Source organism: Lynx rufus, unplaced genomic scaffold (assembly GCF_022079265.1).
Source record: "Lynx rufus isolate CCGP_SWC_20201006 ecotype Redwood Valley unplaced genomic scaffold, mLynRuf1.p SCAF_4, whole genome shotgun sequence".
Classification (NCBI taxonomy): domain Eukaryota; kingdom Metazoa; phylum Chordata; class Mammalia; order Carnivora; family Felidae; genus Lynx; species Lynx rufus.
The window spans coordinates 150,834,243-150,858,412 of NW_025814856.1; the positions used below are offsets into that span (position 1 = coordinate 150,834,243).

A 24,170-nucleotide genomic window follows, 5' to 3' on the forward strand; every position below is an offset into this window, starting at 1 on the left:
ATGAAAATTTTTTTTTTTTTTTTTTTTTTTTTTTTTGCTATTGTAAACTCCCACTCTTGAATCTTGAACAAATTACTCCTTGCTCTTCGTTACAGTTTTATGACCTGGGATTATATCCTTACAAAAACGTACTGTTCAGTTTTGCCTATTTTTGAACTTCGTATTAGTAGAATCTTACTTATGTCTTTCTCTGTGACCAACTTTTCTTGCCTCAGTGCTCTCCTGTTGAGAATTGTTCATGTGGTCGACTACGATGGTAGTTGGTACACCATGAGAATACGCCATGGTAGGTATATGAGCTGGCTGTGGAGATGCCCTTGGCCACGTTAAAGAGATTTTCTCCCATCCTGAGTCTGCCAAAAGATTTTCTCATAAAATGATTTTAATGTATTGAACATTTTTTGTTTGGATACATACATAAACCTTTATTTTAGCAACGTGGTGAATTACGTCGATGCCTTTCTGATATAAAATCAACATTGCATTCCTGTGATTAAAATTGCATCGATCATTTATACATTACTGGATGTGACCAAGTATATTCTGTTTCGGATGTTTACATACACGTTCTTCAGTGGGATTAGCCTGTGATTTTCCTCTTGAACTGTCCTAGTATTTTGAGTATCGAATTGTGCTGGCTGTATAACGTGATTTTGAAAATATGCCCTCTTGTTCTACCTTCTGAAACAGCTTGGGTAGGACTGGCATTGTCTGTACCTAGAATGTTACTTTACATAACAGCACTTCTATAAAGCCATCTTTATCTGCTATTTTCTTTGTGGACATTATTTTTAACTAGTTATTCTACTTATTCTGTGCTTATAAGACTCCACAAATTATCAGACTCCTAAGGATTGCTTTAGCTGCGTCCCCAGATTTTGATATGTCTTATATTTTATTTTATTCCACATGTGTTTTCTACTCTAGCAGGAGGCAGCCTAACAGACCCAGAATACAGACTCTGGAACCAGACTGCCAACATGCAGACCCAGCGCCACCATTTTCCGGCTATCTGACCTTGACCACGTTGTTCACCTTCTACGTGTCCCTGGTTTCTTCATCTGAAAATGGATGATAATAGGACCAACCTTGAAGGGTTGTTTTGAGGATTAAAAGATATATAAAACTCATAAAACATTACATGGGACATAATTAATTAGCAAATGCCATATATAGCGTTGGCCGTTATTTTACTCCTTTAACCCTTGAGTTGATTGTGTGTTTTAAAATTTCTGAATGTGAAGGGGGGGGGGTGGACAGTTCTTAATCTTTTTTGCTAACGTTTTGTATTTTTATTAAATTGTGATCAGACAATATGATCTATATGATATCAATTTGTTGAAATTCGTTGAGGCCAGCACTTTGGTCTAGCTTATCACTGATTTTCATAATGTCCCACATGTGCTTGGAAATATGTGTTCTCCAAGAACAGGATTGGTAATCAGGCTATTCAAATCTCCACCCTTGTTAGTTATTTTGTTTGTTTATTTTTATTTTTTTTTTAATTTTTTTTTCAACGTTTATTTATTTTTGGGACAGAGAGAGACAGAGCATGAACGGGGGAGGGGCAGAGAGAGAGAGGGAGACACAGAATCGGAAACAGGCTCCAGGCTCTGAGCCATCAGCCCAGAGCCTGACGCGGGGCTCGAACTCACGGACCGCGAGATCGTGACCTGGCTGAAGTCGGACGCTTAACCGACTGCGCCACCCAGGCGCCCCTAATTTGTTTGTTTAATCAAGGAGAGGTATGAGCATTTTTAAAGCAAGTGAGTAATCTAGGCTTGTTATATTTTGTTCAGAAAAGCAGCTCCTCATGAGTGTTCTATAAAGTTTTTTCTTAATGAACATTTTATTTTTGACTAGTTTTAAATTTACAGAAAAATTTCAAAGATAGTACAGGCTTCCCATATACTCCACACCTAGTTTCCCATTGTTAACATGCTACATTAGTACGCTACATTTGGCATCATTAGTGAACCAATATTAAAAAATTATTATCAGTTGAAATCCAGACTTTATTCCGATTTCCTTAGTTTTAACCTAAATGTCCTTTTTCCTGTCCCAGGATCTTATGCAGTTAGTCACCATGTCTTCTTAGACTCCTCTTGGTTGTGACAGCTTCTCAGACCTTTCATGTTTTTGATGATCTTCACAATTCTGAGGGGTGTTGCTATTGGTCAGATATTTTGTGAAATGTCCCTCAAATACAATTTGTCTCCTATTTTCTCCTGATTAGACTGGGGTTATGGGTTTGGGGGAGGAAGATCATGGAAGTAAAGGACCTTTATCATCACATCATGTCAAGAGCACCTATTATCAACATGACTTATCACTGTTGATGTTAACCTTGATCCCCCGGTGATAAGGTTGTACATGCATGCAAGTTACTGTAACTTTTATTATAATGGAATGTTATTGTAATAATACCATGATGAATGCAATAGACTAGAATGCAGACACCTGGATTCTAGGTCCATTTCTGTCACTAAATTGCTCTATGAGTTTTGGCTGGTCGCTTGACCTCTCTGATCCTCTGGGTTTTCTGTTGTTGTAAAACCAAAGAGTTGCTTCACTGGGCATGACAATCAGAACATACATTCTTTTGAAATATTATTTATTTGCATGTTTGTAATTACTTCTGAAATGCTTTCTAAACAATATACAGTTCTAGGTTTACAAATTGTGGTAGCCAGCTTCCAAGCTGTACCCAGTGGATGGGGATGGTCTTTTGTGGAAATGGTGGTGTGTGACTTCTGAGGTTAAATAATGAAAGTCATTATGGCTTCTACTTTGCGATCTCTTGGATCACTCATCAGGGAGAGTCAGCCACCATGTCATGAACACTCCAGCAGCCTTGTGGAAAGTTATGTGAGATAAAGAACTGAAGCCTCCTGCCAAAGCAAGTACTGACTTGCCAGTGATTGAGTGCACCCCCTTGGAATCAGATCCTCCAGCCCCAGTCATACCTTCCATGATGCAGTCCCAGCGGCCATATTTGCTGCCACCTCTTAAGAGACCCCCATCCAGAACTACCCAGCTAAGCCACTCTGGAATTCCTGAATTCCAACAACTGTGTGAAAGAGATCTTTACAGCTCTTAAAAACGAACAAGAAAGGGTTGGATCCCAAGGCTTTGAAATTCTGACCAGGCTCTCATGGTTAGGGGACTCTGTGTGAGGGTACTGTCTGTCTTAGTTCCAAGACTCCTCCCCCACTTACACCACAGCAGCTCTGCCTTAATCTGGTTTACGTATTGAGGATCCATGTCAGACTCTTTCAAAGAAAGAAGACTGCAGCCAAAAATAAGTTGGAAAACACTGGATTAGATGATCTCCAACACTCAATGATTTCATCCATCAGTACAAAACAAAACACTTCTTACGAATTGGCAGTGTCTTCTTCAAGGCTTGTTTTTCTTGATAGGAAGCACTGTCCTTGAGGTTGGAAACAAAAGGCCACAGTGTGCTAAATGCATTAGAAGCTGTCCTTCCTTTGTGTGAGGTGGTCAGAGTCAAGGACGTGAAGAAAGTGCTGCTCTCTGGGCAGAACTCCATCCCCCGGACACCATCTGCACGCTATGAGGGAAAGGATGGGTTTGCTTCTCTTGCCAACATCTAGTTATATAATAACCATGATATCAATTGGGCACCTGGGTGGCTCAGTTGGTTGAGCATCCAACTCCTGATTTCGGTTCAGGTCATGATCTCAGGGTTCGTGAGTTCGAGCCCCATGTTGGGCTCTGTGCTGACAGTGCAGAGCCTGCTTGGGAGTCTCTCTCTCCCTCTCTGTGCCTCCCACACACACTCTCTCTCTCTCAAAAGAAATAAACAATGTCAACAATAATGGCAAGCATATACTTGAGTGCTGTGGGCAAGGTCCAGGATAGGGGCTATCTCACTGAATCACTGTGGCTACTAGGAGGCAGGCCATTTTATAGATGGGAGAAACAGAGGCCAGAAGGTTAAACGATTTGCCAGAGTCGTGTTTAAGGAAGAGAAGAGCTGTGCTGAAGACCCTTCTGTCTGCATCTGGAAAACTCTCTGCCTCTTTCATGTTATTTCAGGCCACAATTCAAAACTGAGCTGCCCATTTTGGGTCTGAAATGCACTGATTTTACACTTGGGTGTCTTAATAACTAGCTGTTAAAGGAAAAGCTTTTCATTCTTGTGCTCCCTCATTCATGCAAACGGAATCACTGAGCACCCACTCTGTGCCCAGGCGCTGTTCTAGGCACTGAGGATGGAAGGAAAGGAAAACAGAGGCTGGGGTTCCCCCAGGCCTAGCTGGGTGTTGGGCTGGAAGAGGACCTGAGAAGCCATCAGCTGCTTCCACTGCTTGTAGCCAAACTCCAGGGAGGGAAGGGGAGACGGAAGGGGAGGTTCCTTCAGGACCTGAGGACCCAGGTCTTCTGCGGAACACAGCTAGACGATGCCTTCAAAGGACAAAGACTGGGTGTACCCTGGAGCTGGACCCCAGAGAGCCACAAACCCCCAAAGATAGTCCCTGTTGTCCCTCTAGGAACACTTCTGGGGCTGGACCCAACACTCACTGTACTCTCTAGGCTAGGCACCTGCCACGGTTATGCTAGCCAGCAGCAGAGATATTTCACCAAAATAGCTTGCTCAGCAATTGTATCAACACGAAGCGGGACAGAGTGTTGAGAAACCGTGCTCTGTGAAATTGGCCCTTGAGCAACTGTGCTGTTTGCAATTAAGTCTGCATTGTTCAGAGAGATTTTCAAGTGTGGGTCTTAATCGCCTATGTGATTCAATTAAATTTAGTTCCATCTTTCAGTGGGTCTCATTATCTTTTAACAATTCTTCTCTCTGGCTGGAACTTTGTTTTGGCAAAAGTCCAACTATTTTATGAATGTCTTTGCAGGCCCTACCAAAGGTCCTCGAAGAGGGGACCAGCACGATTGTTCTAGAATTCCCACGGCCGTGGCCCCCTAGAGAGTCACTTTATTCGTGACAAGGCGTCCACCTGAGTGTCGAGGTTGGGCTGGAACCCACCCAGGAAGGTACAAAGGTGTGGGGGTTTAGTTCCACAAAGGGAAGGGGGGATGGGGCTCTGCACTGGGAAGGCAGCACCTGTCTCTGCAAGGACCCTGGTGTCTGATTGCTCCATCCCTGGACCCATTAGCTATGGAATGAAGCTGGCCCACCAAGGCCCGCCTCGCCCACCGCGTCCTGGAGCCACATTCTAGCACCAGGGAGCCAGGCCTCCCCCCGCGCCAGGGCCACTGACCGCAGGACACGCCCCCTTTTTATCTCCAAAATGCAGAACAAGTTCTTTAATCAAGCTTTAGTTTTCCTCCCCTCTTGCACCCCAGGCAAGGCTCCTTCTCAGGGGACGTGTTCTTAGATATAATCTGAGTCTCTGCTACAAAGTGGGGACCAAGGCTGGAGCACGGCCTTTCATCTTTTCGGTTTCTTGCTGACTTTGTAATGGTCTAATTTTTGATAGTGTTCTTAAAGCAGGGAGCTAGCACACTGGCATCTGATTTAAACGCTTACTAGTGATTGTACCTCAAAGTTTTTCCAAAGCATGTGAAAGCCGACTCTGGGCTAACTGGAGAAACAGCGGGGGGACTAGGTCAGAGATTGTTTGACTCAACTTCCAAAAAAATGGTGTGTTCTTGATCTTGACGACGTAAGAGGGTGATTGCGGACGTTTGCAGCTTAACCTGGGACCAGGTGGGATTTGCCCACCTGGCAAGGGAAACTGGACCACTGCAGGCTGTGGCAACAGGGCGCAGGTGGGGCTCTGGGTCTCCCATCTGGCCCAAACTCTGCTACTATGCAGGGCTCCGGTGCTTTCCTGCCTCCCTGGGTGAGGCCCAGCCACCACCTCTGCCCAATTATCTAAAGCCTTGGGAGTGTATTTGCCATGTGGATGGTCTGTGAAGCAGTTGATGTCACCTAACGAGAGGGGCTATAGTCATCCAACACGGAGAGTCGGCAACAAAGCCATTATTGTCATGAGATCCGAGGTTGCCTCTTATCTTGTCCGTCCCTTTCCCAGCCTTTGTCAATTTAACTCTGGAAAAGAAAACGTTATTAATAAACATAAGCAACAGCATTTGTAAAAGTTAAACAAAAACGGACCTGTACTTGTGGGATCCTACTGAGAACATTCTCCTTTCTCTGGCAGGTGAAGACACAGGGAGAAGTGGCGACCCACCACCCGGGGAAGGCTCTCACCAGACCCCGCCGGCCCCCGCCCTCAGACTTCCAGCCTCCAGAATGGGTGAGAAATACATTTCTGTTTACACCACTCAGCCTACAATATGCTGTTATGGCAGTTGGAGCTAATACAGACGTCATTTACTGATGCTGTGTTCCCTCTGGTCTAGACGGTGAGCTTCATGAAAGCAGTTCTTTGTGAGCAGGGCTCCTTGTAAACAGGACTTTGGCCTTCACGGGCAACAGGAACAACAAAGTAACCTGTGAAATTACAGATGGGTTTACCACCCCGCTCAGCCCGACAGCGGCGGCTCTCAGCCTTGGCTGCACAGTGGGAACACCCGGGGAGCCTGCACACTTTTTGTGGCCTGGCTCCACCCTGGGCCACTCAGACGGGTCTCCGGGGGTGAGGTTCAGACATCACTAGCATTAAGGGCTTCCCAGGGGACTCCAATGTGCACACAGAGGAGACCAACCACCCTAAAGCTAATTGGGTGAAGTACTGGGGCCAGGGGCCCCCAACTAGAGGGTAAGACATCAGGGGCTCATTCCTGTTGCCCAGTCGAAAGGCCTGCTTTACGGCTATAGATGGGACGAAGGCCGAGTGAGACACAAGATGGTGTATCGTTTCGATAAATCAAAATAAAACAAACAGCATCAAGTTCACAAAAGTACTTTTTATTTGAGGCAAGAAGTCCGGCTGAAAGGGTTACGCTTCCCGGCAGCCAACATCCGGTTGTTAGTAGCACTATTTCGACTCTGTAGATTCAACTTAGCCAGAAAAGGGTACTAAGGTCCTACTTTCCCCAGCTGGAGAAGAAGGGCAAAGAGACCTGGAAGAGACTTCTATGGATAGTATCTATGGATACTACTCTCTGGACCCAACACCACGTGGGCCAAGCCCTCACTGGCCGGTCCCCAGGTCGTGGACCCACCAATGATGGGCACAGGCCACACTACGCTACACCCAGGAGAAGTGACACGGGGAACAAAGCAGCAGGCCACCTGGGGGAGGACAGGCACCGACGGCTTCAAAACTCATCGGTGAAGGGATAGTCCTTGTGGGAGGCACAGCTGTCAGGAGACAAAGAGGAACATGTTAGCTTTTCAAGGGAGAGACTCTGACCGTAGCAAATCACAAAAAGAAACGGTGAGTGTCTCCTCGGGGTGAAAGCAGAGGCCTCAGAGACAACCGCCAGCTCCGAGACCGCAGATCACGGGTCTGCACCCGGGCGGAAGGCCCCCTCGACTCCTCTGCCACAGGCACGATGGACACCCTGCTCCCTGTGCAGCCGGCACCGTGCCTGAGGCCTGCGGGGCAGCAAGACACGATTCCTGCATCCCGGGAACTCGGTCTAACTGGCGGGACCAGACAGTATCCCATTGTCTGGAACGGCAGGAGGGTGAGGAGAGGAGCCAGGGGTCCGTACGTGTGACAGAGCGAGACGGCGCGGGCATCTCCAGAAGCTGCCCGCCAGCAGTGGGAGCCGAAGGGAGCCGAGGAAAGTAGTGGAGAATTTGACACAGGGAAACACAGGGCAGGAAACAGGCCAGGCATCCACCTGGGAGCACAGAGCTGCAGGCATGTTTGAACAGGTTCACTATCCCACCTGGTTGGGCCGACGGCCTGTGCTGGGAGCGTAATGGCACCACCGCTGGAGACACAGGCTGGGCACAGTGTGAAAGGCCCAGGGTGAACCCAGCTTGGGGCACACAACTCTTGCTCATTCAAAACTCCTCCACGTTCCATTTTTTTTGGCATCCCATCAAACCCGAGTAACATTAACCCTGCCATTAGCCATAGAAGCTCAGGACAGCATGAATTTCCAGAAAGGCACTGGATGTGTATGTCGAGTGAGAAAGCTTCCTAGGTGACCCAGGAATGTTGGAACCGGCCTCTCCCTCCCCACTCCAGCCCCAACCCATCCCCATTAAACATCAGTAGCCCCCGGAATAATCTGACAGCTCTCTCTGCGACGGCACCGGAGAGTGGAGGGAGTGTAACGGGACCAGTTGGAAAACCACTGTGGTCTGTCAGCCCCGAGAGCTTCAATACCCGTCGTGGGCTGTGGGAAGGGCCAAGGGAACTGACACAGAGTCCCTCCAAGGAGCACAGAGGTCACCCGGTCAATGAATCATTTCTCTCTCCCTCACCTACCCTACCCAAAAAAGGATTCTAATGCTTAAAGGTTAAGTGCCATTAACACAAACAGGGCCGTCAGAAAGGGCCTGGTGTGGGGCTGCCAGTGATAAAACTGTTGGTGGCCTATTTGGAATGCGAGGCCACGGGTGTGACAGCCACACGCTCACCAGGCACCATCCTGCCTGAAGCACAGCGGAGATCTCGGCCCAGACGCAGACCCCAGACCCGGTGGACACCTGCCGGGGAGGTGGGGGGGTGGCGGCTGCCACACCCGCGGTGCAAACCGAACTGCACAGGCAGCAGAGGCTGGAGAGAGAAGGCTGGCACCCCACCCCACCCCAGGGAGAGTCCAGATCTTGCTCAGAAGAGAATGTAACCATGAGGAGATGGAGGGGAAACAGGCAATAAAAACCATGAGAGAGGAAGCTCTGAGTCCCCGCTGTAAAACGGAAGCTTTTTTCTGGAAAGCAGAGAATGAATTTCAAACTTTACTTAGTCATTGTACTGTAGGGAAAGTCACCTCCCTCAGCTTCCAAACTACCAACTGCCAGAAATACAAGGACCCAGCAAATGCGTAGCCGGAGGGGCGCTGGGTGCCTGCCAGTCAGGGCGTCGAGTGCTTTTCTCAGTCACGTGGCTCATCGGTGTCAGGGCCCCAAGCACCACAGTCTTCCTATGGAACCCCTTTTATTAAGTCGGTGTCAGACAGGGTCACACGCAAAGTCTGCCAGGAAGGGGGGGTGGACAGGAGCCACATGGGATCACCTGGCTTCAGATGAGCCACTGAGAGTTGAAAATTAACGCTAAAATATGCGGTGGCTGCCTGCGGCGGAGGGGAGAACATATCTAGAACAGATCTCCGGGCATTTTCCCCGTGGCTATGTGCACCGCGGCTCCCACGGGACGAAATGCTTGCTGCTGCACGTGGATGAGAAGGCAAGGCAACGTACACAGGTCGGAACGGTTGTGCTCACAGGCCCTGGGCAGCACGGCCTGCAGGAGCTTCTCTCGTTCTGTAGCATCAGATCCCCTCCCAGGACCCACTCACCTCACTAAGGCACAGACTCTCCAGTTCCGGTTGTAGCTGAGTAAGGTGGTCATATCCACGCTGCTCAGTTCAAAGTCAAAGACCTAAAAAGAAATAATAATAAAAAAAGAGTCCAGTAAGTTCTGCAAATGAAGGTCAAACACAGAGTACCCAAGTATCCGAACAGCTCTGTGCGGGGCCGCTGGCGGGATGCTGCCCTGAGTGGGGAAGGGCAGACAGGAAGACAGATCTCAGAGAGACCTGACCGTGGGACTACGGAGAACGCACGTCGTCTGTCTGGATGCCACACACAACCGGGAAAACAGGAACCTCCAAGCAAACGGGTACTTTTCAGTCCATTTAGTTAATGTTAATGTCAAAGGCACTGCTGAGCACTTCTGTGACAAGCACCAGTGGGGAAGGAAATGAAGGGTCACAAGTATCTCCGCCTCAGTTTCCAGTGAATCGAAGGGAAGAGGTAATCCCACAGCTCCAACACAAGGAATCATCAATCGCACACTCTGCCTGGGAAGACCTCGGCCCTCACGGTGCCAGCAGGCAGGCCCGAGGCAGCACCAGGAGAAACTGGGGTGGTGGGGGTGGGGGGTGAGGGGACGGCTGCACACGGGGACACGAGGGAGGCCGCTGGGTCAGACGACTGCAGAACGTGCAGGAAAGAAGTCTGCCGCACACCCTGCGATCACAACTGTGGGCAAATGTGCAAAGACTAAAGAGCAAAAGGCAAGAGCAAAATAACTGTGTTAGCACTACAAGATTAATCATTTAAAAATGTTTTTCCTACCACCTTTAAAACAAACGAAACAGGAAACCAAGGACCCATCTCTGGCAGGATAGGTTTCTCACAGCTGTCACGGTTGTACCACTTGAGCTCAAACAGATAAAACGTGTGGCCCTAACGAGACGACTGTCTCCCCTACTGCGCAGTAAGGGCCCCCCACCCCCACCCCCGCCCCCGAGGCCTCTCTGGGTCTCCCAGGGGACCGGAGGGTGGCGCGTGCCCTCACAACCCACGGCCGCACAGCACACAAAATGAGCTGCCTGCTGTGGCAACGGCTGCTGGGAACCGGAGGGGTCAGGGCGGTCCTGGCAGAGCGGCTTTGCTCAGGGGGAGCAGAGGCTCACGGGCATCAGGCCCCCCCCGGAGCGGCTCTTCCCCCCCCGCAGGGACCCCTGCCCCTGGGTGCAAGCGGCAATCTAACCTGCCCTGGCAGGGGCTCTGAGGGCCCACGTGAACACCTCCCTGTGCCCCGAGCCCTGTGCTCTGCCTGTTGCCGGAAGGGGTCCTGGCACGGGTGGTGGGTGGGCTCACGGCCTACAGGGTGTCCGCAGTCCAGACTCACCAGCGCTCCCGGAGCGCTCACTCAGGTACCACGCACCACGAGAAGCCCTCTGAGGCATCTTATTTAATCTTCGTGACAATTCTCAAAAGAGGTATCACTTGACAGACGAGGAAACGGAGGCAAGGTACCGGAGCCCCAATTCAAGCCCAGGCGGTGTCGCTCAAGGGCCACATTTCTCAGGACAAATGCGGAGTCACCGAGGAGCCTCAGCAAAGGTGGGTGCATGTACAGAGGGCATCACTGAGGCACGAGGCCCACCCCGGCATGGCGCCTCCACCCAAGAGAAGCCACAGTCCCGAGTGCACGGTCTGCTCACTGCAGCCGAGGCTGGCTTCCTGACTGAGAGGTGACAGGAGGGTGGGTGGGGGTCTCACACGTGACAGTTGAGGCACGGGAAGAGAGACCCTGTCCCCTTCTCCACTGAACAAAACCTGGCCGACCAGCCAGGATCTTACCTGGAAGTTCTCGGCAATGCGTTCGGGTGTCACAGACTTGGGGATCACGACCAGATTCCTCTGTATGGGGAACCGGATCAGAACCTGGGGACAGATGCACCGAGCGAGTATGTACACCAATCACCCACACGGTTATGTCACTTAGTCTTGCACATCCATTCCCCACGAGGGAATTCCAGGACTCCACACGTGAGAAAACAGAGGCCCAGAGGGGTCAGGGTCACCCCCAGCCACGCCACACGCTTCCGTGTCTCCCGTGTACTGGTCACAAGGAGGAAGCCGTGGCGCCACACGGGAGAAAGAGAACATCTCCCGGGCAGCTGGTCACAAGTGCTCTTCCCTGAGCACAGAGACGAGCTTCCCACCTACATCAGCAAATGCGGACCCTCGGGTGGCCTGGAGAGGTCACTGTCCCCATCACACAGCTGTCTTCTAACTTCCAGTCGGTGCCCTTTCCACCACCCACTCCAGGACCCCAAGCTGCACTTCCAGGGAGGGCTCGGCTGGGCTTGGTCGCCTCCCCCCTGCCCGGTTAAAGGGGACCACTACATATGCGGGGGGTTCTGGGAACGGCCACGGGCGCCTGGAGATGACAGTACCTGGGCTGTGGTTTTATTGTGCTTGGCTGCGATCGCTTTGATCCTGGGATCCTCTAACAGGGAAGGGTCCTCGGGCTTGGCCCTGGAGACAAGATGGCCCGTGTGAGCAACCATTCTCACCGCTGCTTAAGGTAGCCGGCAACCCTATCTCCCATCGACCTTAGAAGGCAGTCCGTCAGTCTCCTCCTGATTTGAATCTCGGGTACAAACTCCCAACCCTCTGGAAAAAGAGCAGCCACCTTGCTACTAGAAGCTACTGGAACCCCAACAAGATGCTCCTGGGCAGGTCTGCAAATCGATGCCAGAAGCATGTTCCCTGATGCTGACTTTTTCTTTTTCGCCACTTCTAACCTTCACCAGAGGACAAGAGAACACGATCTGGTGGAAACCTCACCAGGGCCTGTCGGGAGAGCCGAGGGGACTGTAGGCAGTCACCACAATGCCTTTGGACTGGCAGTACTGGATTAGCTTCTCCTGAGTGAGGTACGGGTGGCATTCGATCTGCAAATGCAAACAGGGGGCTGATGGTGACGCATGGGCACAGGTGCGGGGACAGACAGTAAGTATGCCTCTTCCCCAGACAGAAAATTATGTATGACCGATGTCTTATCTCCCAGATAAGTTGTGACAACTGTTTACATCTCCCAGCTAGTGTCCTCAACCCGAAGAACAATAATCTTGTTACTGATGTACCCTGCTCATGGGCCCTAAGGGTTCGTTCTGGCTTTGGCCACTTATCAATTGTGACGCGTCTAAGGATCTCAGTGTCTGCACACTGACAATCTGGGAGACCCTGAGTCATCACAAGCCGGGCTCAAACTCCGTCTCTCCTGCAAGTTCGGCTCCCAGATGCCTCATCGTCATTCTCGATCGCAAATCAGGACCCACCTCCTGCCTGGGTGACACGGGTTCGGAGAGTAACCCAACAGTCTCCCATGCACAGCCTTCCCTGCTGGAGGTTTACCTGGTTAACGGCCGGCTTGTATTTCAAGCCGGGCTTGTTTAAGATCTTCTCGACTTGGAGACGGTTGAAGTTGGAGACTCCAATAGCTTTCACCAGCCCGGCATCCACCAGCTCTTCCATGGCCTAACGACAAAACAGGGTCTCTGCTTGCTGCTGACACGTGCCCAAGAGGACAAGGACGAGAAAAGCACCCTTGGCACCAGTCAGGTTAACAGGTCCTGCCCTTACTAACAGGTGCCAGTGAGTCAGACCTCTGAGAAGCCAAGAGATACCAAGACAAAACCAGGCTGGCTGCAATGAGACTGGAAGAGTAACAACGGCGACAGGGTGACAAAATGCAGTGGAAGACAAGGCAGAGCAGACCACTCACAAGGAGAAGGGGAAACCAGCCAGGAGGCAGAAAGCCAAATCAGGGGCCGCCTCACCTCCCACGTGTCCACAAAATTGGTGTCACTGGGGATCACGTTGCCTTCCCCATCCAGTGGGAAATACTCCTTCCCGGGCTGTTGATACGATAATAATCAATCAGTGACGGCTCTTCACAGTCCTGCATCTTTGGAAGCAAAGTTCTAAAAAAAACTCACTCTTAACTACCATAGCTGTTTTTAGAAGACGATCGAGGGCAAATCCACGGGCCAGTGTGAAAGAGAGACAGGCAGACAACTCCCGAGGCCCCCCGACACTTTTTCTTTCAAATGGGTGGCAGCTGTTAGATGGAAACGGTTCCTGGTCGGTGAGGTGAGCCCTGCCAGGGGCCGGGCTGGGGACGGGGGAAGGACTCGGGGCCGGGGGCACGGGGCCCGTGTCACCCTGCTGAGTCTCAGCGGCTTATCATGAAAAACAAAGGATGGGAAGTCAGGCCCGGTACACACGGCACAATTAAAACAGGGCCACAGGGTCAAACCCACCACACACCTTCAGTCTGGCTGACAAAGCGGAAACCCGACCCTGTGACTACAGTGAAGGCAGAGAGTGTAATAACTCGAGTTTATTTTGCGCGGAGACTCAGGCTGCCAAGAAGTATCTATCAGGCTTCCACAGCACGGGGCCTGTGTGCAGCGCGCAGGACTAGACACACACACACACACACACACACACACACACACAGGCAGAGGGGGCAGCCAATGAGGTCTTTGGGCCACGTGCAGAACACCACTGGAGCCATGTTGGAGGTCACCGTTTTAGACCGCACCGCCAGCAAATGACAAAGCACAGGGCTCCTCAAATTTTGTAACGTGCAAACGAGCTGCCCGTGGTTCCCGCGCAGCAGGCCTGGTGGGGCCCGAGGCTGATCTCCAACAAGCTCCCAGGTGGCAGCACTGGCCGCTGCTCGAGGTGCGGAGCCCGGGCCGGCGACACACAGAGCGGGTCCCCACCTGCGCCTTAACGCACCACGGGCTACGTGAGCGACAGGGGCCCGGCCGGAGCCCTGAGCCGCCTACCTTGAAGCCCGTCGGCCAGTGGATAAGGTAGAGGTCCAGGTAGTCCAGCTTGAGGTCGCTGAGCGTCTTCTGGCAGGCCCCCTTGACCGTGCTCTTCTCATGGTACGTGCACCACAGCTGAAGCCAGGGAGAGAGCACGTCTTACGCCGCGCACAGGGGCTGCTTCCCGGCCAGGAGCCCACCCCACCCCTTTCACTGTGATGCTCCAACGGGTGGTGAGGGGGTTTCCACCGCACACCGTGGGTCCTAACTTCCCAAAGGAAGGGAGGAGAAGCAGGTCAGGGAAACCTCTCAGAGGGACCCAACCGAAGGCAGAGTATAGAACGGACAGTTCATAAGGCCCGGGCCCCAAACGGGAGCTCTCCAGGCCATCTTCCTAATAGGCTGGTCTCTGTGGAGTCAGTCTCACCGGCCCAGCCTGTGTCCCTTTGGGCACCAACAGCCTCCAGGTCAAAGACAGTGGCCAGCAGTGGAGATCCGGTCTCCAGATGGAAACCAAGTTCTGTCCTCAAGGGTAACTCTCTGGGAAGGCAGCACCAACCCACAACCTAAGCCTCACGAACAAGGGGCTCCACCCAATGGGTCTACGCTGAACGACCCTCCAATGGACCATGGATAGGTGAGCTTTGGAGCCCTTGTGGCCTGCAGTCAACACACTGCCCCAGAAGAGCGGCCTCTTGAGCAATAACTACAGCATATTAGGTGGCCCTGGAGTGTGGCCTTGGCTCCCAAGCTGACACTGCCATTGGACCAATATCCCTCCCCACCATCACCTCCCCCCCCGGGCTCCCCTGCAGAGTGGTACCTTGCTGACGACGAAGAGGTCCTCGCGCTTCACCACCTGCTCCTTGAGTTTCTCCTGGATGGCCAAACCCACCTCATTCTCGTTCTGGTACACATGAGCGCAGTCGATGTGGCGGTACCCAAGGTCAATCGCAATCTTCACAGCCTCTGTCACTTTGCCCGGAGGGGACTGGAGGGAAAAGGAAAGGAAGGCATGGAGTCAAAATAAAAACCCAAAGCAAAACACGGCGTCTGCATACAACCCAGGAAGAAGGGCCGTATGGACCTCCTGCTCGCTGAGGAAGCTCCTGCCCCTTAAGGATGGACACTGGAAGGTGGCCTTTGTCCCAAGCAGCTTCCCAAGCCGTCTGCTCGCGGAGAGGGGGTGGGGAACCAAGGTGAAATACCACACGGCTTCACTTTCGGCGACGCTGACAACCACTTAACGGCAGCACAGACCACGTTAAAACGATGTGCCAAAGCGGTCTCGCTCGCGTCTTTCCGTCTGTTGACTGACAAACCACTGTATGAAAACCCCCCAGCTGAATCTAACAGGTTCCCAAGACGATAAGGGACACCATTTCCTCCAAACAGCTCAGAAGATTTTAATAACTGCTGTCAATATTTACCCAATTCCCTTTCGGTTTCCGAGCTGGCGCTAAACGCCGATGCTTTCCTTTCTCCTTTTGGGTGCGACATTCTCACAATCACTTGCTTTTAAGCAGTTCTGGGAGATTATCATAAAGTCCAGAACGTCACTGATGCAGATTCCAAGGTGGGGGCTGCATCTGTCACCGCGTAAGAATCTGCTGTAAGAGGCAGAGGTGGGGGACGGTCCCTCCGAGATACCAGCTGATGGAAAGGAGTGGGAAGAAGAGGAGAAACGGGGTCTGTGGAGGTCACACATAATTTGTGGGCGGGGCTGCAAAGACACTGAACAGCTGTCCGTGCCCGAGCCATCTGACCGTCTCCGTCACCAGGACGGGAAACGGGCTGGCTGTCGAGGAGGAAGAGGGGCCTCTGGAGCCTTCGAGCTCCACCAGCACCCAGACTGACTGCGCGGACACTTTTTCCATCCCCTCACTGATCCTACTCAGACCAGAGAGGTGAAAAATAAACACATGTGCAACAGACTGTTGAACGAATGCAGTGCATTCCTCCAGAGAGCTGGGGGAGAAGAGAATGAAAAGGAAAACTCCCCAGGGCCACAAGTAGCTGCAGACATTTGCTGTTTTGACAGCAGCTGCTGTGAACAGGAGGGGGGGCGGGGAGGGGGGTCAGACTATGGGCCAGTGGGAACAAATGTATGGCCAGAGCCTGTTGGCACACTCAGCTTGCTCACCCCCAAGGAGGGAGCCGGGGGGGCGGGCTGCCAAACTCAGGTGTAAGACAGGAGGCATCTTCAGATGGTCTGACAATATCCTCTTTCCCTGGAGGACCAAAGAAGCTGCAAGTGCAGCCTTCCCCACCATTCGAGATTCAAGGCACGGGGCAGAGAGAAGCCCAGACCCGAACAGGCCACACGCTGCATCTGCCATGACAGCCGGTGCCGTGACCAGGCATGACCCAAGCCAGGCCCGCGAGACTCGGTCTCTGGAACTACCAAGACGAGCTGTCATTCTGCTGGGGTCACCGCGCTGGGAGACTGGGAGCCGGGAGCTGCTTGAAGAGAGCAGGCAGGAGAGAGAGACTGCTCCTAGTGACATCATGCACAGCCTTGAATTTGGTGCACCTGAGGGCACCCTGTAGGTCCATGAATCCCCACCTCAAACACACTTTTTTTCCTGTTTCAGATGAAGTTGGTTATTCAATTCCCTGCAACCAAAAGAATGCAGACTAGGATAATCAAGGGTGCTGAACGACTGGTACAAAAGTACTGAGAAAAAGTTCACCTTATGTTTTCATAGAGAAGCCAAAGACAGAAATGACCAACAGATCATAAAGAGGCTGCCACTCCCTGACCCTTCCCTGGAAGGGGGCTGACTGGCTAGGGACACGTGTGCTGGGAAGACGGCCACGCTGCTTTCAAAGGGTAAGCAAAAACAGAGGGAAGAACCGTCCCGCCTTTTGTAAGATAAATTTGTAGGAGTGTGGCAATTTGTGGCAAGCCTCCTGAGCAGCTGTGGGCCAGCCTCCCCTTTTGGGGGACAGCTTCGCAGCGATGGGGAAGGCTGCGTGGGGCCACGTGCTCTGCCGTGGGGGCACTGATGGCTGTCCTCCGGGCTGACCCTGGAACAGGCATCCTGGTTACCACCAGGCTGAGCCAGGACAGATCACGTCACTGAAGGGAACCTGACCAGCGGGGCATCTAGCCAAACTGGCTCAAACTGAAAAGGGCAGCCCCCATTTGCCATGAACCACTTTTTACCAGTTTTAAGTACGTGAATACGCTGAATCTTTATCACAACCCTGGCACACATTGTTATCTCTACAGATAAGGGAAGTGAGGCACAGAGAGGCCACGCCCCTGGCCCATGATCCTGCAGTCAGTCAGTAAGGGGACATCAGGACTCAAAGCCTGGAAGAAGGACCTTAGAGCCATGCTCTGCCAGCAGCTCTGTGCTCCGGTGTGGACCCGAAGAGGCACAGAGACTCTGGTCGGTGACAGTACAAGTCTCCTGGGCTGGGAAAAGTCATCCTCTGCAGTGAAAATGCACCAGAGTCCACAAACCACATTGAATATTAACCACCTCAGTATAACCCTTCCCAGAAAGAGATTAAATGAACTTCTCTTATCACTAATGAATCAGCCAATTTAAGATCTAGTGAAAAATCACACAATAAACTTGGGAATGCTAAGACACGATGACGCGATCTCTCCATGTCATGTCCACATTTAAAAATGCAAACAGAAGGGAGTGGCCCCAACTGAAAACTTGGAAAAGAAAGTAAGTCATAAAGTATATTTCTATACGCCGAACAGCAGATCTGCAGACAACCAGTACAGGAAACACTCCAGTGACATATGACCAAGTTGTACAAATCCTAGACTAAATTATGTTTTAACCCAATTCTGCCCCTATTCTGCCCTGTGACTTGGGCAAATCTGTCCATGCCCCATCCTCTCGGACCTTCCAGCTCCAGAGCGCTAGCTCAGGCAGCAACCTGACAATGGTCTGGGCTGTGGGCACCAACTGATGGCAGTGAGAATTCTCTACTCCTCGGGTCCCCATCATCTCCACAAGACAGGCCCCCCCCCCATGTCCTCCCTTTGTAACACCTGCAGTGGGCTAACACCAGCTCAGACCATCACTATCAGTCCCCCCACCTTTACACACACACACACTTGTCAAACCCAATCATCTTCCCTTTGCTTGTAGCTCTTGCCGGTAACTTTAACACAATAACTCTCCCTTTATTCCCTCAAGGCTCCAACCAGAAAAGTTATAAAAGAATGTGGAGAGTAAAAACAGAAGGCATCTCAGAGACTGAATCCCTTACAGTATGAACCGTGGGGGATTTCTGGGAAGAGAAGACTGTTCATTTTCTGATGTACTTTTAAAAAATTTCCTCTAATTAGCAGGTATTACTTTTGCAATGAAAGGGAGCAAGTCTGGAACAAAGGAAACTACTTTGTCAGGGGGGTGGGGGGGGGAAACCTGGGTGAGATGTAGAACAGCGTGCCAATGATAATCCTGGAATAAGGAAGAGGAAACCGTAACTTTCAATGTGAACTTAGATTTAATAAAGAAACAGGGCCATCAACTGCAAAAGCCTGGAAAAATACCCTATCACAGAAAAGCTGTCCCCCAAAAGCATTGTTTAACTTCTTCCGATTAAACCAGCTTTTCCTTAGAGAAATTCAATCTGCATCTAAGAGAAACTTACCATTTTTTATTAGGTTTAAATACTAGTGGTCTTACAATACAGTGTTCTATTGGAAGTGTAAGGGTTTATCGTGTAAGTCATTTCAACCAGATGCAAGTTACACAGGCATCTGTGACTTTTCAAAATGTCTTCCAAATTCTGGGGGCGCCTGGGTGGCTCAGTTGGGTAAGCATCTGACTCTAAATTTCGGCTCAGGTCCCGATCTCTCTGCCCCCGCCCCCCAACCTGTGTGTGCACGTACACACACTCTCTCAAAATAAATAAACTTAAAAAAACATGTTTCAGGTTCCAATTAATTCACTTAGAATTTTCTGGAACAGGAGTTGGCCAACTTTTTCTGTAAGATGCCAGACAGAAAATATTTTAGGTTCTGTGGGCCAAACAGTCTGTTGCAACTGCTCTTACTCTGCTGCTCCACCCCATAAGCAGTCATAAGTAATACAGAGAGGAATGAGAGGCGTTCTAATAAAACTTTATTTACAAAAACAGGTTTGTGGGTTATAGATTACCAACCCCTTTCTCTACCAGAAGCAGCATACGAAGAAATGAGGATTGGGCAACAGGCCCAGGCTTGATTTTTCCTAATTCCTATTCACAAACAAAATTTCTGGCATCCAGTTCAGCATCGTGATAACAAAAGTTAGGTATTCTGACACCGAACACGGGTATTTTGGTGACTAAAAGGGTTTAACCAATTGACAATACAGTCTCCATCAACTTCGGGTCAATCTGAGCAAGCTGGGCCTGCTCAGGCTCTGACGACACAAAACGCTCCCACGCTGCACAGGTGGGAGACTGGCGACCTGCAAGTTTTGGATACACAGGGTTTAAAACCTGCAGCGCGTCAGACTCCCACAGACCGAGCACGGGGGAAAATCCACAGAATTAACTACAACATGCTACACTTCACGTCCAACCCACGGTCAGCAGAAAATGTGCTTTTCGATGCCTGGTGCAGGCTCATGCCCAGTACGTCCACGTTCGTTTTAACGGTGTCACGATGTAAACTGCACTTTCAAATGATAAAGAGTTGCCCATACTTTTCAGTCGCCTTATCACACGAAAACAGTCAATCTGGCTACCATTCTGCATCAAAGCTCATAATCGGTCTGGGCAACAAACACAAACCAATAAAACCGAAATTAACTTCCTCCCACTCAATCTCTGAATTCAAAGACACTGATACCTCCACTGGACTGAGATGGGGACAGACCAGGACTGGCCTTGCTTGGGGAAGACTTATTTAAGGATCTCTGATCATGAAGCGTGTAGGTTGAGGCCTACAGGGAGATGAGGTAGGTGAACAGTAAAACCAAGCTACTGTTTTAGCTGCAATGCCAGCCGGCTACCCTCTCTCCCAACCCCGGGATCCTGGGGCCAGTACACGCTTGCCCCACTTTGGGAACGTGACAGGAAGTCCTTCTCTGCCATTTTCTTCTACCTCATGTGTTTAATTTTTTTTTTAAATGTTTATTTCTGAGACAGGGAGAGAGACAGCATGAGTGGGGGAGGGGCAGAGAGACAGGGAGACTCAGAATCTGAAGCAGGCTCCAGGCTCTGAGCTGTCGGCACAGAGCCCGACGCGGGGCTCAAACTCACAAACCGCTGGAGAAAATGACCTGAGCCAAAGGCGGTCGCTCAACCGACTGAGCCACCCAGGCGCCCCTACCTCATGTGTTCTTAAAGGGAGTGATATCATCCCCGAAGTGGCAAAAACTGGTTCACTAGGGGCAAAAAAACCCCATCTTAGCTTACACGATGGTTTGCTGTCCTCTGAAGGGCCACAGGACACCAACAGATGTACAGTCTATCTGTGATGTTAAAATTTTACGTGGGGGCAGTTACAGGAAAATGTCTCAAAGGTTCCTAGGGAGGGCAGGGGTGGTGATAATGGAAAAGAGGTTGAGAAACACAGTTTTACCTCCCCTCCTAGCTTTGGAGTATGTGGGTGCATTATAATGACCAAGCTACCAACAATTTTTCAGTTAAATCAAAACATTTACCAGCAACAGGACACCGACCAGCATCAGAAGTAATCTATGTTTGAACGAACTCCTGGCAATACAACATGGGTGGGTTTACTCACTACCCTATGGGAAGGCAAGCTTGCCGGAGAGAAATGCTCGCTGAGCCACGAAGGGTTTGAGGCAGAGATGCTCTCCCCTCTGTCTGAAAGCCTCACCTCCAAAGACAGAAGGGAGCATCTGACAACCTTTGATGCAAAAGCAGATTGGAGACGACCAGAGCCCTGCGAAGGGTCTGGATGGGGCACAGCTATCATAGGAAAGATCCAGGACAAGGAGCTGTGCCCAATTGAAGAGTGACCCCCCCCCCCAGTTCCTACAAAGATAAGCAAACGATATTTAGGTCACCCTACCTTTCGTCCAGCATCTGTGAAGAAATATGTACACGCATATGGGGGAAAAGGGAATAATCCACTACCTATATAACTTTTATACTTAAAAAAAAAAAAAAAGAATACAAATGCATTCCAAACCCATACCTAACGCTATTTATTTCAGTTACTTCCTCCATTACAGCTCAACACAATTCTGTACAGACCTCGTCTCCTTACGTCCCCCACCATCCAAAGTTTTCCTACTTCTTTGTATTAATTCAACATGTACTTACGTATCTTTTGGATACCTATGATTTACCATGCATTGTGAGAAGTGCTAGAAATGCTTGTGAACAAGGCAAATGCTACCCTCGCCCTCCAAGAACTTAGTTTGCCAGGACGAATGACCTAAGTGTAGATTTCATAATGTTATTTTTAAAGAAACACACAGCCTTTCAGGGCACTAAGTGCTCAGGTGCCATGATTTAAAACCCTCTGTTAACCTCTTTTAGTCCCTATTTACCCCAGAGCAGTAATTTTCAAACGACAGGTCAAGGTCGGGAACAGAACCTCTGAAAACACAAAATAGAATAAAAATCTTGGGATTCATCCCACCTGTAATGTAAAGCATCGTCTCCCCCACCTGTAAGGTAAAGCATCGTGTCCTAAATCTTTTGCTCAAGTCCTACATATATGTGTGCATATACGTGTGCACGTTGCTTGCAACATTATACACGCTGTAATTCACCGTTGCCGAGAAAGTGTCTTTTCACATCCGTTCCAAGAGAATAACCTTCCACAGATGAAAATGAACCTGGTGTCATGGTCCTGATTTAATTCCACCCTAAGAGCCACCACTGGACTTCTTGAAGGAAACACAAATTACATATACACTGATTACTTTCGCCAAGAAACACTTTCTGTGTGAAGCAACTCTATGCCCCTTTTCTGATTTACCTTATAATTTGCTAATTTGCAGCTGCAGGCAGTAGGGGAGAGGTAAACACCACCCTCTCTTCTATATCCAACCATTTCAGGGTGCACTCAATCCTTTCTCCCCCGTGTTCTTGTCAGTGTGTAAACATGCAGTGCCCAGGCCCATATTCAAAGTTCCTGGGAAAACCTGGGTCACAGCTGTAAATGTGATATACAATACCCCAAGGCTAACTTACAAGCGGCTTAAAAATACTGGGTTTTGTTCCAGCGCCCAATACTAACCTTCTGTGCCCCCTAATTTTCAGATAATCAGGCGAGCCCTTTTATTCCTAGCCATTTCTTAAGGACGTTGTGGAAAGATTTCAGCGGTGGGAAGGTTTCCGGAGACAAGTTTAATACTGACGCCAGCTAACAGTTTTTTCTCTGGGCGGCAACCACCCTTGCCCAGATTCTCTTCGAAGGTCCACCTCGCATACCACACCCCCGAGAAGAAGCAAGCCCCGCTACAGGGGATCAGCGTCGTGTGTTTGGGGACACGGAGATAGACGGATCCTGGGCAAACTCGTGGCAGCTAATTTAATTACCTGCAGTCTCCGAGCTTACTTTGAGTGCTTATTCCTGGGAGAGCGAAAACGGAAACAATTAAGGACAAACTAGTAGAGAGACAAAGGCGCAGATGCACAGGTGCGGTGCCGACGGGAACGCCGAGCTCGGCCCCATATCCCTGGTTCCCCCCGACTCCCACCGCCCGAGCAGAGCGGCAGGGCAACAGAAGACCCCCTCGGTGATTTTCCAGCTGGGAGAGGATTCCAAGTGCTGCCTGGGAAATCCCACCCACTAAGCGTCCACAGGAGCGCCCCCCCCCCGCCCCCGCAAGCTCCCGGGACCGCATGCCAGCGCCCCGTACCCTTGTCCCCGCGGGGCCCACCCCGTCCCGCCTGGGCCGCGCAAGCCGAAGTATGGCTCCTCGGAGACCGGGCGTCCGCGGCAGTGACCGCTCAGAGTCACTGCAGGTCCCGGCCGCCCCAGGCCGCGCCCCCCAGGGCACCTACCTTCCAGGTGCCCAGCCCCAGGATGGGCATCTTGGCGCCATTGTAGAGCACGAGGTGGCTGGCCATGACCGCTGCGCTCCACACACCCCCAACAAACGACCACGCCACGCGAGCCTTGGCGCAGACCTTTAAATAGCCGGTAGCGTCTGCAGAAAGGGCGGGTACGATTGGCGCGCCGCTCCTCAAAGGCGGCTTCTGATTGGCCGGCCTGCGCCGAGGTTGGAGGAGCCGCCTTCAGCACAGATGCTACTCGAGGAAGCTTCTTCCGCTAGGTCCTAGAGTGACCGGATTCCTTCCGCTCCGCCCGCTCGCCCACGCCCCACGCAGCGGTAGAGATCTCACCAAACTCTGGGGCACGTGGAAACAGGAATGCTTAAGCGAAAATATAAATAAAGTAGGCTGGGAAGGGGGTCGGGTTTCATTTTTTTTTTTTTTTAAGAGCCCAGAAGGATACAGTTGTCTATTGTCCAAGCCTAATCATGCTCTTTGAGAATTGGACAAATGTCCTATCCTTAATCTGTACGAATCGTACTGGCTACACGCATAGTTCAGCGCTCTTTGCTTTTAGAAAGGTGAGTATCTGAGAAATGGCTTGCAATCTTGTGGCACAACACCTTCTGGAGATTTGAGCTTACACAGCCTGTTTGTAGCTGCCTAGGGATATCTTGACAGCCCACCTTAGGTGCGTGTTTTGTCTGTACCACTGAGTGAGGTTGAACAAGCCTTCCAACCAAACCCAGCATCTCTTGAGGTTAGGAATCCCTGATGAGCTTGATCCAGGATACGTGGAAGACATTCGGTCATCACAAAATAAGACTTATCAAAACAGCAAGTTTCAATAGGGTAATATGGCAGAACTCTCTAGAAGAAGAGTGAGTAGACAGAAACTCACAAAAGTTAATTTTAATATGGTAGCTTCAAGTGTTTCAAATTAGGAGCTGCTAAATAATAAGTTGATTAGCCTTAATTGACAAGTAAGAAGACATCATTTTCCAAGACAACAAAAGGAAAGTTGCTGGATGATTGGTTTCTTTTCAACAACCTGTCTCCACCATTCT

General features: G+C 50.6%; 1 protein-coding gene across 1 annotated transcript; it reads right to left on the bottom strand.

Annotated features, from left to right (window-relative positions):
- Window positions 1-6,841: 6,841 nt before the first annotated feature.
- Window positions 6,842-23,244, bottom strand: AKR1B1 (aldo-keto reductase family 1 member B). Its single transcript, XM_047097163.1, has 10 exons — window positions 23,113-23,244; window positions 14,981-15,148; window positions 14,176-14,292; window positions 13,159-13,236; window positions 12,734-12,856; window positions 12,164-12,270; window positions 11,770-11,851; window positions 11,171-11,254; window positions 9,376-9,458; window positions 6,842-7,258 (listed from the first exon to the last, which is right to left on the bottom strand). Exons 1-10 carry the CDS (start codon window positions 23,176-23,178, stop codon window positions 7,216-7,218), a joined length of 951 nt encoding a protein of 316 aa, XP_046953119.1. The 5' UTR covers window positions 23,179-23,244; the 3' UTR covers window positions 6,842-7,215.
- Window positions 23,245-24,170: the final 926 nt, after the last annotated feature.